This window comes from Balaenoptera ricei, chromosome 11 (assembly GCF_028023285.1).
Source record: "Balaenoptera ricei isolate mBalRic1 chromosome 11, mBalRic1.hap2, whole genome shotgun sequence".
NCBI classification, from domain to species: Eukaryota; Metazoa; Chordata; class Mammalia; order Artiodactyla; family Balaenopteridae; genus Balaenoptera; species Balaenoptera ricei.
This window is the reverse complement of record NC_082649.1, coordinates 75,026,633-75,039,745: the sequence shown is the minus strand read 5'-3', so window position 1 is coordinate 75,039,745 and position 13,113 is coordinate 75,026,633. Positions and strand designations below refer to the sequence as shown.

Genomic DNA, 13,113 nt, shown 5'->3' with positions numbered 1-13,113 from the left:
CTTTATCCATTTGTCTGTCGATGGGCATTTCGGTTGCTTCCATGTCCTGGCTATTGTAAATAGTGCTGCAATGACATTGGAGTGCATGTGTCTTTTTGAATTATGGTTTTCTCGGGGTATATGCCCAGTAGTGGGATTGCTGGGTCATATGGTAATTCTAGTTTTAGGTTTTTGGGGGTTTTTTTTTTGCTTTTTTAACATCTTTATTGGAGTATAATTGCTTTACAATGGTGTGTTAGTTTCTGCTTTATAACAAAGTGAATCAGTTATACATATACATATGTTCCCATATCTCTTCCCTCTTGCATCTCCCTCCCTCCCACCCTCCCTATCCCACCCCTCTAGGTGGTCACAAAGCACCGAGCTGATCTCCCTGTGCTATGCGGCTGCTTCCCACTAGCTATCTATTTTACGTTTGGTAGTGTATATATGTCCATGACACTCTCTCACTTTGTCACAGCTTACCCTTCCCCCTCCCCATATCATCAAGTCCATTCTCTAGTAGGTCTGTGTCTTTATTCCCATCTTACCCCTAGGTTCTTCATAACCTTTTTTTTTTTTCTTAGATTCCATATATATGTGTTAGCATACGGTATTTGTTTTTCTCTTTCTGACTTACTTCACTCTGTATGACAGACTCTAGGTCCATCCACCTCACTACAAATAACTCAATTTCGTTTCTTTTTATGGCTGAGTAATATTCCATTGTATATATGTGCCACATCTTCTTTACCCATTCATCTGTCAATGGACACTTAGGTTGCTTCCATGTCGATGGCTATTGTAAATAGAGTTGCAATGAATATTGTGGTACGTGACTCTTTTTGAATTCTGGTTTTCTCAGGGTATATGCCAGTAGTGGGATTGCTGGGTCGTATGGTAGTTCTATTTTTAGTTTTTTAAGGAACCTCCATATTGTTCTCCATAGTGGCTGTATCAATTTACATTCCCACCAACAGTGCAAGAGGGTTCCCTTTTCTCCACACCGTCTTCAGCATTTATTGTTTGTTGAATTTTTGATGATGGCCATTCTGACTGGTGTGAGGTGATACCTCATTGTAGTTTTGATTTGCATTTCTCTAATGATTAGTGATGTTGAGCATCCTTTCATGTGTTTGTTGACAATCTGTATATCTTCTTTGGAGAAATGTCTATTTAGGTCTTCTGCCCATTTTTGGATTGGGTTGTTTGTCTTTTTTATATTGAGCTGCATGAGCTACTTGTAAATTTTGGAGATTAATCCTTTGTAAGTTGCTTCATTTGCAAATATTTTCTCCCATTCTGAGGGTTGTCTTTTCATTTCGTTTATGGTTTCCTTTGCTATGCAAAAGCTCTTAAGTTTCATTAGGTCCCATTTGTTTATTTTTGTTTTTATTTCCATTTCTCTAGGAGGTGGTCAAAAAGAATCTTGCTGTGATTTATGTCATAGAGTGCTCTGCCTATGTTTTCCTCTAAGACTTTGATAGTGTCTAGCCTTACATTTAGGTCTTTAATCCATTTGGAGTTTATTTTTGTGTATGGTGTTAGGGAGTGTTCTAATTTCATTCTTTTACATGTCCCTGTCCAGTTTTCCCAGCACCACTTTTTGAAGAGGCTGTCTTTCCTCCATTGTATACTCTTGCCCCCTTTATCAAAGATAAGGTTACCTTATGTGTGTGGGTTTATCTCTGGGCTTTCTATCCTGTTCCACTGATCTATATTTCTCTTTTTGTGTCACTACCATACTGTCTCGATTACTGTAGCTTTGTAGTATAATCTGAAGTCAGGGAGCCTGATTCCTCCAGCTCCATTTTTCTGTCTCAAGATTGCTTTGGCTATTTGAGATCTTCTGTGTCTCCATACAAATTGTGAAATTTTTTGTTCTTGTTCTGTGAAAAATGCCATTGGTAGCTTGAAAGGTATTGCATTGAATCTGTAGATTGCTTTGGGTAGTATAGTCATTTTCACAATGTTGATTTTTCCAGTCCAAGAACACGGTATATCTCTCCATCCATTTGTAGCATCTTTAATTTCTTTCATTAGTGTCATAGTTTTCTGCAAATCAGGTCTTTTATCTCCTTAGGTAGGTTTATTCCTAGGTATTTTATTCTTTTTCATGCAGTGGTAAATGGGAGTGTTTCCTGAACTTCTCTTTCAGATTTTTCATCATTATTGTATAGGAATGCAAGAGGTTTCTGTGCATTAATTTCGTATCCTGCTACTTTACCAAATACATTGATTAGCTCTAGTAGTTTTCTGGTAGCATTTTTAGGATTCTCTATGTATAGTATCATGTCATCTGCAAACAGTGACAGATTTACTTCGTCTTTTCCGATTTGGATTCCTTTTATTTCTTTTTGTTCTCTGATTGCTGTGGCTAAAACTTCCAAAACAATGTTGAAGAATACTGGTGAGAGTGGACAACCTTGTCTTGTTCCTGATCTTAGAGGAAATGGTTTCTTCAGTTTTTCACCATTGAGAACGATGTTGGCTGTGGGTTTGTCATATATGGCCTTTATTATGTTGAGGTAAGTTCCCTCTATGACTATTTTCTGGGGGTTTTATCATAAATGGGTGTTGAATTTTGTCAAAAGCTTTTTCTGCATCTATTGAGATGATCATATTCTTTTTCTCCTTCAGTTTGTTAATATGGTTTATCACAGTGATTGATTTCTGTATATTGAAGAATCCTTGCATTCCTGGGATAAACCCCACTTGATCACGGTGTATGATCCTTTTAATGTGTTGTTGGATTCTGTTTGCTAGTATTTTGTTCAGGATTTTTGCATCTATATTCATCAGTGATATTGGTCTGTAATTTTCTTTTTTTGTAGTATCTGTGTCTGGTTTTGGTATCAGGGTGATGGTGGCCTCGTAGAATGAGTTTGGGAGTGTTCCTTCCTCTGCAATTTTTTGGAAGAGTTTGAGGAGGATGGGTGTTAACTCTTCTCTAAATGTTCGATAGAATTCACCTGTGAAGCCATCTGGTCCTGGATTTTTGTTTGTTGGAAGATTTTTAATCACAGTTTCAATTTCATTACTTGTGATTGGTCTGTTCATATTTTCTGTTTCTTCCTGGTTCAGAGTTGGAGGGTTATACCTTTCTAAGAATTTGTCCATTTCTTCCAGGTTGTCCATTTTATTGGCATAGAGTTGCTTGTAATAGTCTCTTAGGATGCTTTGTATTTCTGCGGTGTCTGTTGTAACTTCTCCTTTTTCATTTCTAATTTTATTGACTTGAGTTCTCTCCCTCTTTTTCTTGATGAGTCTGGCTAAAGGTTTATCAATTTTGTTTCTCTTCTCAAAGAACCAGCTGTTAGTTTAATTGATCTTTGCTATTGTTTTCTTTGTTTCTATTTCATTTATTTCTGCTCTGATCTTCATGATTTCTTTCCTTCTGCTAACTTTGGGTTTTGTTTGGTCTTCTTTCTCTAGTTCCTTTAGGTGTAAGGTTAGATTGCTTATTTGAGATTTTTCTTGTTTCTTGAGGTAGGCTTGTATAGCTATAAACTTCCCTCTTAGAACTGCTTTTGCTGCATCCCATAGGTTTTGGATCGTCGTGTTTTCATTGTCATTTGTCTCTAGGTATTTTTTGATTTCCTCTTTGATTTCTTCAGTGATCTCTTGCTTATTTAGTAACGTATTGTTTAACCTCGACGTGTTTGTGTTTTTTACGTTTTTTCCCCTGCAATTGATTTCTAATCTCATAGCGTTGTGGTCTGAAAAGATGCTTGATATGATTTCAGTTTTCTTAAATTTACCAAGGCTTGATCTGTGACCCAAGATGTGATCTATCCTCGGAATGATCCATGTGCACTTGAGAAGAAAGTGTAATCTGCTGTTTTTGGATGGAATGTCCTGTAAATATCAATTAAATCTATCTGGTCTATTGTGTCATGTAAAGCTTGTGTTTCCTTATTAATTTTCTGTCTGGATGATCTGTCCATTGGTGTAAGTGAGGTGTTAAGATCCCCCACTCTTATCGTGTTACTGTCAATTTCCTCTTTTATAGCTGTTAGCATTTGCCTTATGTATTGAAGTGCTCCTATGTTGGGTGCATATATATTTATAATTGCTATGTCTTCTTCTTTGATTGTTCCCTTGATCATTATGTAGTGTCCTTCCTTGTCTTTTGTAACATTCTTTATTTTAAAGTCTATTTTATCTGATATGAGTATTGCTACTCCAGCTTTCTTTTGATTTCCATTTGCATGGAATATCTTTTTGCATCCCCTCACTTTCAGTCTGTATGTGTCCCTAGGTCTGAAGTGGGTCTCTTGTAGACAGCATATATATACGGGTCTTGTTTTTGTATCCATTCAGCGAGCCTGTGTCTTTTGGTTGGAGCATTTAGTCCATTCTCATTTAAGGTAATTATCGATATGTATGTTCCTATTACCATTTTCGTAATTGTTTTGGTTTGTTTTTGTAGGTCCTTTGCTTCTCTTGTGTTTCCCACTTAGAGAAGTTCCTTAAACATTTGTTGTAGAGGTGTTTTGGGCGGTGTGAATTCCCTTAGCTTTTGCTTATCTGTAAAGCTTTTGATTTCTCCATCGAATCTGAATGAGATCCTTGCTGGGTATAGTAATCTTGGTTGTAGGTTCTTCCCTTTCATCACTTTAAATACATCGTGCCACCGCCTTCTGGATTGTAGGGTTTCTGCTGAGACATCAGGTTTTAACCTTATGGGAGTTCCCTTGTATGTTATTTGTCGTTTTTCCCTTTTTGCTCTTAATAATTTTTCTTTGTCTTTCATTTTTGTCAGTTTGGTTACTATGTGTCTCAGAGTGTTTCTCCTTGGGTTTATCCTGCCTGGGACTCTCTGCACTTCCTGGAATTGGGTGTTTATTTCCTTTACCATGTTATGGAAGTTTTCGACTATAATCTCTTCAAATATTTTCTCAGGTCCTTTCTCTCTCTCTTCTCCTTCTGAGACCCCTATAATGCGAATGTTGTTGCATTTAATGTTGTCCCAGAGGTCTCTTAGGCTGTCTTCATTTCTTTTCATTCTTTTTTCTTTATTCTGTTCCATGGCAGTGAATTTACCATTCTGTCTTCCAGGTCATTTATCCATTCTTCTGCCTCAGTTATTCTGCTATTGATTCCTTCTAGTGCATTTTTTAAAAATTTATTTATTTTATTTATTTATTTTTGTCTGTGTTGGGTCTTCGTTGCTGCATGTGGGCTTTCTCCAGTTGTGGCAAGCGGGGGCTACTCTTCATTGTAGTGCACGGGCTTCTCATTGCGGTAGCTTCTCTCGCTGCGGAGCACGGGCTCTATGCATGCGGGCTTCAGTAGTTGTGGCTCGCGGGCTCTAGAGCGCAGGCTCAGTTGTTGTGGTGCATGGGCTTAGTTGCTCTGCGGCATGTGGGATCTTCCCGGACCAGGGCTCGAACCCATGTCCCCTGCATCGGCAGGCAGATTCTTAACCACTGTGCCAACCAGGGAAGCCCCTTTCTGGTGTATTTTTCATTTCAGTTATTGTATTGTTCATCTCTGTTTGTTTGTTCTTTAATTCTTCTAGATCTTTGTTAAACATTTCTTGAATCTTCTCGATCTTTGCCTCCATTCTTTTTCCAAGGTCCTGGATCATCTTCATTATCATTATTCTGAATTCTTTTTCTGGAAGGTGGCTTATCTCCACTTCATTTAGTTGTTTTTCTCGGGTTTTATCTTGTTCCTTCATCTGGTACATGGTCCTCTGCCTTTTCATTTTGTCTATCTTTCTGTGAATGTGGTTTTCATTCCACAGGTTGCAGGACTGTAGTTCTTGCTTCTGCTTTCTGCCATCTGGTGTACGAGGCTATCCAGTTGATTGCTTTCATATCTGAATAAAAATTGTTATGTACTTATTATTTTATCATTAGTTTACTGTCTTTTTCTTTGTTATTGGCTTGAAATTTTAATGATAGATTTATTGAGATATAATTCACATATAAAAGTTCACCTTTTAAATTATGCAGTTCAGTGGTTTCTTAGAATATTCACAGAGTTGTGTGATCATCACCACTATCTAATTTTAGAACAACTTCCTTACTCCAAAAAGTAAACCCATGACCGTTAGTAGTCACTCTCCATTCCCTCCTCCTCCCAGGCCCTGGTGTCCTCTGAATCTACTTTCTGTCTCTATGGATTTATCAATTCCAGACATTTCGTATAAATGGAATCATGTTGTTATATGGCCTTGGTGACTGACTTCTTTCTCCCTAGCATGTTTTCAAGGTTAATCCATGTGGTAATATGCCTCATACTCCATTCTTTTTTTTTTCTTTTTTTTAATATTTATTTATTTGGCTGTGCTAGGTCTTAGTTGCAGCATGTGGGATCTAGCTCCCTGATCAGGAATTGAGCCTGAGCCCCCTGCATTGGGAGTGTGGAGTCCTAAGCATTGGACCGCCAGGGAAGTCCCCATTCTTTTTTATTGATAAATAATATTCCATTATATGGATATACCACATTTTGTTTATCCATTCATCACTTAATGGACATTTGTGTTGTTTCCACTTTTTAGCCATTATGAGTAATGTTGCTGTTAGTACTCATGTACAAATTTTTGTGTGGTCGTATGTTTCACTTGATTTGGGTGTATACGTAGAAGTGGCATTGCAGGGTCTCATGGTAATTCTATGTTTAACTTTTTGAGGAACTGCAGACTGTCTTCCAAAGTGGCTGCACTGTTCCCACTTGCAATGCATGGGGGTTCCAGTTTGTCTACATCCTTGCCAACTTGTTATTGTCCATCTTTTTGATTATGGCCATCCCAATGTGTGTGAAGAGGTGTCTCATTGTGGTTTTGATTTGCATTTACCTGATAACTAATGATGCTGAGCATCTTTTCATATGCATATTGGCCATTTCTATGTTTTCTGTGGAGAAGTGTGTGTTCAGATCCTTTGCCCATTTATTTTTATTTATTCTTTTTAAAGGTTTTTAGTGACAAGCTCATTCTTTTTTTTTTTTTTTAAAGGTGTAGGCTTATTTACTTATTTATTTTTGGTTGTGTTGGGTCTTTGTTTCTGTGCGAGGGCTTTCTCTAGTTGTGGCAAGCGGGGGCCACTCTTCATCGCGGTGCGCGGGCCTCTCACCATCGCAGCCTCTCTTGTTGCAGAGCACAGGCTCCAGATGCGCAGGCTCAGTAATTGTGGCTCACGGGCCCAGTTGCTCCGCGGCATGTGGGATCTTCCCAGACCAGGGCTTGAACCCGTGTCCCCTGCATTGGCAGGCAGATTCTCAACCACTGCACCACCAGGGAAGCCCCTTTGCCCATTTTTAAATTGGGTTATTTATCTCTTTTTATTCAGTTGTACAAATTCTTTATATATTCTAGATACAAGTCGCTTATTAAATATAGATTAATTGATCAGAAGTGTGTGGGTTTATTTCTGGGCTTTCTATTCTGATCCATTGATCTATGTATCTGTTTTTGTGCCAGTATAATATTGTTTTGATTACTGTATCATTGTAGTATAGTTTGAAATTAGGGAGCATGATACCTTCAGCTTTTTTTTTTTTTTTTTTTGTATTTTTGGCTGCGTTTTTTTTGGTCTTCATTGCTGCGTGCAGGCTTTCTCTAGTTGGCGGCAAGCAGGGGTTACTCTTCATTGCAGTGTGTGGGCTTCTCATTGCCATGGCTTCTCTTGTTGGGGAGCACAGGCTCTAGGTATGCGGGCTTCAGGAGTTGTGGCACACGGGCTTAGTTGCTCCACGGCATGTGGGATTTTCCTAGACCAGGGCTTGAACTCATGTCCCCTGCATTGGCAGGCAGATTCTTAACCACTGTGCCACCAGGGAAACCTTGATACCTTCAGCTTTGTTCTTCCTTCTCAAGATTGTTTTGGCTCTTCAGGATCTTTTGTATTTTCATATAAATTTTACAATTATTTGTTCTAGTTCTGTGAAAAATGCTGTTGGTATTTTGATAGGGATTGCATTAAATCTAGATTGCCTTGGGGGGGTATAGTTATTTAAACAATATTAATTCTTCCAATCTATGAGCATGGTATATCTTTCCATCTGTTTGTGTTGTCTTCAATTTCTTTTCTCAGTGTCTTGTAGTTTTATGAGTCCAGGTCTTTTACCTCCTTAATTAGATTTATTCTCAGGTATTTTATTCTTTTTGATATGATTGTAAGGGGGATTATTTTCTTAAATTCTCTTCCTGATAGTTCATTGTTAGTGTATAGAAATGCAACCTATTTCTGTATGTTAATTTTGTATCCTGTAACTTTACTGAATTCATTGATGAGTTCTAGTAGTTTATTGGTGGCATGTTTAGGATTTTCTATGTCATTATCATGTCATCTGCAAATAGTGACAGTTTTATTCCTTCTGTTCCAATTTGGATTCCTTTTATTTCTTTTTCTTGTCTGTTTGCTGAGGCTAGGACTTCCAATACTATGTTGAATAAAAGCAGTGAGAGTGAGCAGCCTTGTCTTGTTCCTGAACTTATGTTTTCAGCTCTTCACCATTGAGTATGATGTTATCTGTGGGCTTGTCATATGACCTTTAATATGTTGAGGTATGATCCCTCTATATCCACTTTGCTGAGAGTTTTTATTATAAAAAGATGTCGAATTTTGTCAAAAGCTTTTTCTGCATCTATTGAGATAATCATATGATTTTTATTCTTTAATATGGTGTATCACATTGATTGATTTGCAGATATTGAATCATCTATGCATCCTTGGGATAAATCCCACTTGATCATGATGTATGATTCTTTTAATTAATTGTTGGATTCAGTTTGCTAATATTTTGTTGAGGATTTTTGCATCTATGTTCATCAGTGATGTTTGCCTATAATTTTCTTTTTATGTGTTGTCTTTGATTTTGGTATCCAGGTGGTGCTGATCTTGTAGTATGAGTTTGGAAGCATTCCTTTCTCAGCAAATTTTTTGGAATAGTTTCAGGAAAGGCAATCCTTCTTTAATTGTTTGATAGAGTTCACCTGTGAAGCCATCCGGCCTGGACTTTTGTTTATTAGGCATTTTTTATTATTAATTCAATTTCATTCCTGTTAATCAGTCTATTCATATTTTCTGTTTCTTCCTGATTCGGTCTTGGAAGATTTTACATTTCTAGGAATTTATTAATTTTTTTCTAGGTTGTCTGTTTTAGTGGTGTATAATTGTTTGTATAGTCTCTTACGATCCTTTGTATTTCAGTGGTGTCAGTTGTAACTTCTCTTCCATTTCTGATTTTATTTATTTGGCCCTCTTTTTTTTTTTTTTTCTTAATGAGTCTGGTTAAAGGTTTATCAATTTTGTTTATCTTTTAAAAGTACCAGCTCTTAGTTTCATTGATCTTTTCTTTTTTCTTTTTAGTTTCTATTTTATTTATTTCCACTCTGGTCTTTATTATTTCCTTCCTTCTACTATCTTTGGGTTTTGTTTGTTTTTCTTCTCCTAGTTCCTTCAGGGTAAGGTTAGATTGTTTGAGAATTTTCTTGTTTCCTGAGGTGGGCTTCTTTGCTATAACCTTTCCTCTTAGAACTGCTTTTACTGTGTCCCATAGATTTTGGAATGTTATGTTTTCATTTGTCTCAAGGTATTTTTAAATTTTATACTTGAGTTTTTCAGTGACCCAATGATTCTCTCTTTTTGTGTGTATCTGTTATATGTTTTTGGTTTGTGGTTACCAGGAAGTTCATATATGATAACAAACAGGTGTCTATTTTAAGTTGATTTCTTAAGTTTGAACACCTTACATTTTTACTAACCCTCCAAATGTTTTGTGCTTTTGATATCATATTTTACATCTTTTAATTTTTGCCATAACTACTATTGTAGATATAGATGATTTTTACTACTTTTGTCTTTTAACATTCCTACTAGATTTATAAGTGGTTGATCCACTATTTTTACTCTATGTTTGCCTTTACCAGTGAGATTTTTCCTTTCATATTTTTTTATTTCTAGTTTTGGCCTTTTCCTTTTCCTTTAAGAAGTCCCTTTAACACTTCTTGTAAGGTCTGTTTTGTGGTGATAAACTCTTTTTGCTTTTTGCTTGTCTGTAAAACTCTTTATCTCTCCTTCAGAGATAAAGATAAATTCGAACGATAACCTTGCCAGGTAAAGTTTTTTTTTTTTTAATTTTAATTAATTTTATTTATTTATTTATTTTATTTATGGCTGTGTTGGGTCTTCGTTTCTGTGCGAGAGCTTTCTCTAGTTGCGGCAAGTGGGGGCCACTCTTCATCGCGGTGCACGGGCCTCGTACTATCACGGCTTCTCTTCTTGCGGAGCGCAGGCTCCAGACGCGCAGGCTCAGTAATTGTGGCTCACGGGTGTAGTTGCTCCGCGGCATGTGGGATCTTCCCAAACCAGGGCTCGAACCGTGTCCCCTGCATTGGCAGGCGGATTCTCAACCACTGCGCCACCAGGGAAACCCAGGTAAAGTATTCTTGGTTGTAGTTTTTTCCTTTCATCATTTTGAATATATTGTTCCACTTCCTTCTGGCCTGAAAAGTTCCTGCTGAAAAGTCTGTTGATAGTCTTATGGGAGTTCCTTTTTACAGTACATAACTAGTTGCTTTCCTCTTGCTGCTTTTCAGGTTCTCTCTTTATCTTTAATTTTTGTCATTTTAATTATAATGTGTCTCAGCGTGTACCTGTTTAGGTTCATCTTGTTTGGGATTCTCTGTGCTTTCCAGAGCAGGATGTTTGTTTCCTTCTCTAGGCTAGGGAAGTTTTCAGCTAATGTTTCCTCAGATAAGTTCTGTGCTCCTTTCTCTCAATTTTCCCCTTCTGGGACCCCTATAACGTGAAAGTGAGTACACTTGATATTGTCTCAGAAGTCTCTTAAACTATCCTCATTTTTTAAAATTCTTTTTTCTTTTTTTCTGTTCATCTTGGATTATGTCTACCACTCTGTCCTCCAGATCACTGATCTGTTCTTCTGTATTATTCTATCTGCTGTAGATTCCTTCTAGTGTATTTTTCATTTTAGTTAATGTATTATTCAGCTCTGATTTGTTCCTCTTTATATTTTCTAACTCTTAGTTGAAATTCTGTGTTCATCCATTCTTCTGAGTTCAGTGAGCACCTTTATTATTATTACCTTGAACTCTTTATTGAGTAGATTGCTTATTTGCATTTAATTTAGTTCTTTTTCTGAGGTTTTGTCTTGTTCCTTTGTTTGGAACATATTCCTCTTGCCTCCTCATTTTACCTAATTCCCAATGTTTATTTCTATATATTGGATAGGACTGTTATGTCTCTTGATCTTGGAGAAGTGACATTATATAGGAGACATCCTATGAGCTCAGCAGCGCACTCCCTCCTGGCTACTAGACCTTATGCTCCAGGGGTGTCCTCTATTCATGCTGCATGCTCCCTTCTGTTGTGAAAGAGCTAACTGTTGAGGGCATATTGGTTGGTGGGGCTGGCCCTTGGCCTGTCTGGCTGTGATACTCTGACTCATGCAGTTGTTGTGGGTGCCCTGGTGGGCAGGGCAGTCTCCTGGTGAGGCTGACTGTGTAGCTGGGCAGTGCACCCTCTTCGGGACCACAGGTGGGTGGGGCAGGCTCCCTGTGCATTTGACTATGTGGCCTGGTGGTGCAGAATTCCTGTGGGCCCTCTGGTGCACAGGGCAAGCCCCCAGCACTTATAGGCTAGAGGGAGGATTTCTAAATGGTGCTTGCCAGTGCTTGAGTCAGTCCAATAGAACAAGATCCCCAAAATGGCTGCCACCAGCGTCTCCATCCCCAGGGGGAGTCCCAGAGGCCTCCTGCCTCTCTAGTAGGCTCTCGAAGATCAGCAAGTGGGTCTGACACAGGTGACTTTCAAACTACTGCCTTTTTGCTGGGACTTGGACCATGTGAGATTTTGCTGTGCCCTTTAAGAGTGGAGTCTTTTTCCTATAGCCCTCCATCTCTCCTGAATGGACTCCCCACTGGTTTTCAAAGCCAGACGTTCTGGGGGCTTGTCTTCCCAGTGCAAGACCTCCAGGATGGGGAGGCCAACATGGGTCTCAGACCCCTTGCTCCTCGGAGAGGACCTCTGCGGTGGTGACGTCCTTTTCATTTGTGTGTCACCAACCTTAGAGTTTGGCTCCTGACAAGATTGCATCTCCACTTCCCTACCCATCTTATTGTCACTCCTTCTTTATATCTGTCATTGTGGAAAATCTTTTCTGCTAGTCTTCAGGTCATTCTCATAGATAGTTGCTGTATAAAGTAATTGTAATTTTGTGCTGTGCTCATAGGAGGAGGTGAATTCAGGGTCTTGCGACTCTGGCATCTTGATCCCCCTCCTCCCCCATATCTTTTATTTATTTATATTATCTCAGTGGCTGAGACACTCAATACAGTGTTGATTAGAAGTATTAATAATGGGTATACTTATCTTGTTCCCGATTTTAAAGGAAATGTTCTAATGTCAGTATCAAAAGTGATGAACTAAGTGTTTTTGGTGAATATTTAATTTTTATTTCCACACAGTTACATTTTGGCATTTTGTTGCAGGCTTTTCCCCATTTATGTTTTGTGTGTGTGTTTATAACTATATATTATATTATGTTGTGTTATACTATATTTTTCTCCATATAATATATAGAATAAACTTAACTTTGTATTTCCATAATAATAATATAACAGTTTTAATTACTGTAGTTTTATCATATACTTTAATATCTTATAGAACATTTATATGCCCCCTTTTTCTTACTCTTATAGTTTTTCTGGCTATTTCTACATGTTTATTTGTGCAGATGAACTTTAGAATAATTATGTTACTTTTTCTCCCCTTCCAAATCTAATTGGGATTTTGATTGGACTCATTAAGTATATTACCTAATTTCAAGTGTATGTGTATGGAATTCAAATGAGTGACTCATTATTGTTTCTATTTTCACCATTAGGAATACATCCCTACTGTCTCCATCCTATGCAATCCAGGAATGAGAACACGTCACTGGAAGCAGTTATCAGAAATTGTAGGCTATGACTTAACTCCAAACTCTGGAACTACAATGAGGAAAGTTTTAAAATTAAACCTTACACCATACTTGGAAAAATTTGAAGTTATAAGTGCAGGTGCAAGCAAGGTAAATATGAAGATCTACTGAACTACTTTATTTGATGAGTTTGTTAATCAAATAATCATAGTTTTTGTTGTGGTTGAATGTATAGTACTG

At 37.7% G+C, this 13,113-nt stretch overlaps 1 protein-coding gene across 1 annotated transcript in view; it reads left to right on the top strand.

The window, feature by feature from the left end:
* DNAH12 (dynein axonemal heavy chain 12) overlaps positions 1–13,113 on the top strand; it is a 238,341-nt gene that overhangs the window by 82,095 nt on the left and 143,133 nt on the right. The window contains exon 18 of the mRNA XM_059939970.1: positions 12,838–13,023. Coding sequence (XP_059795953.1) covers positions 12,838–13,023 — 186 coding nt within the window. The remainder of the gene's footprint in view (positions 1–12,837; positions 13,024–13,113) is intronic.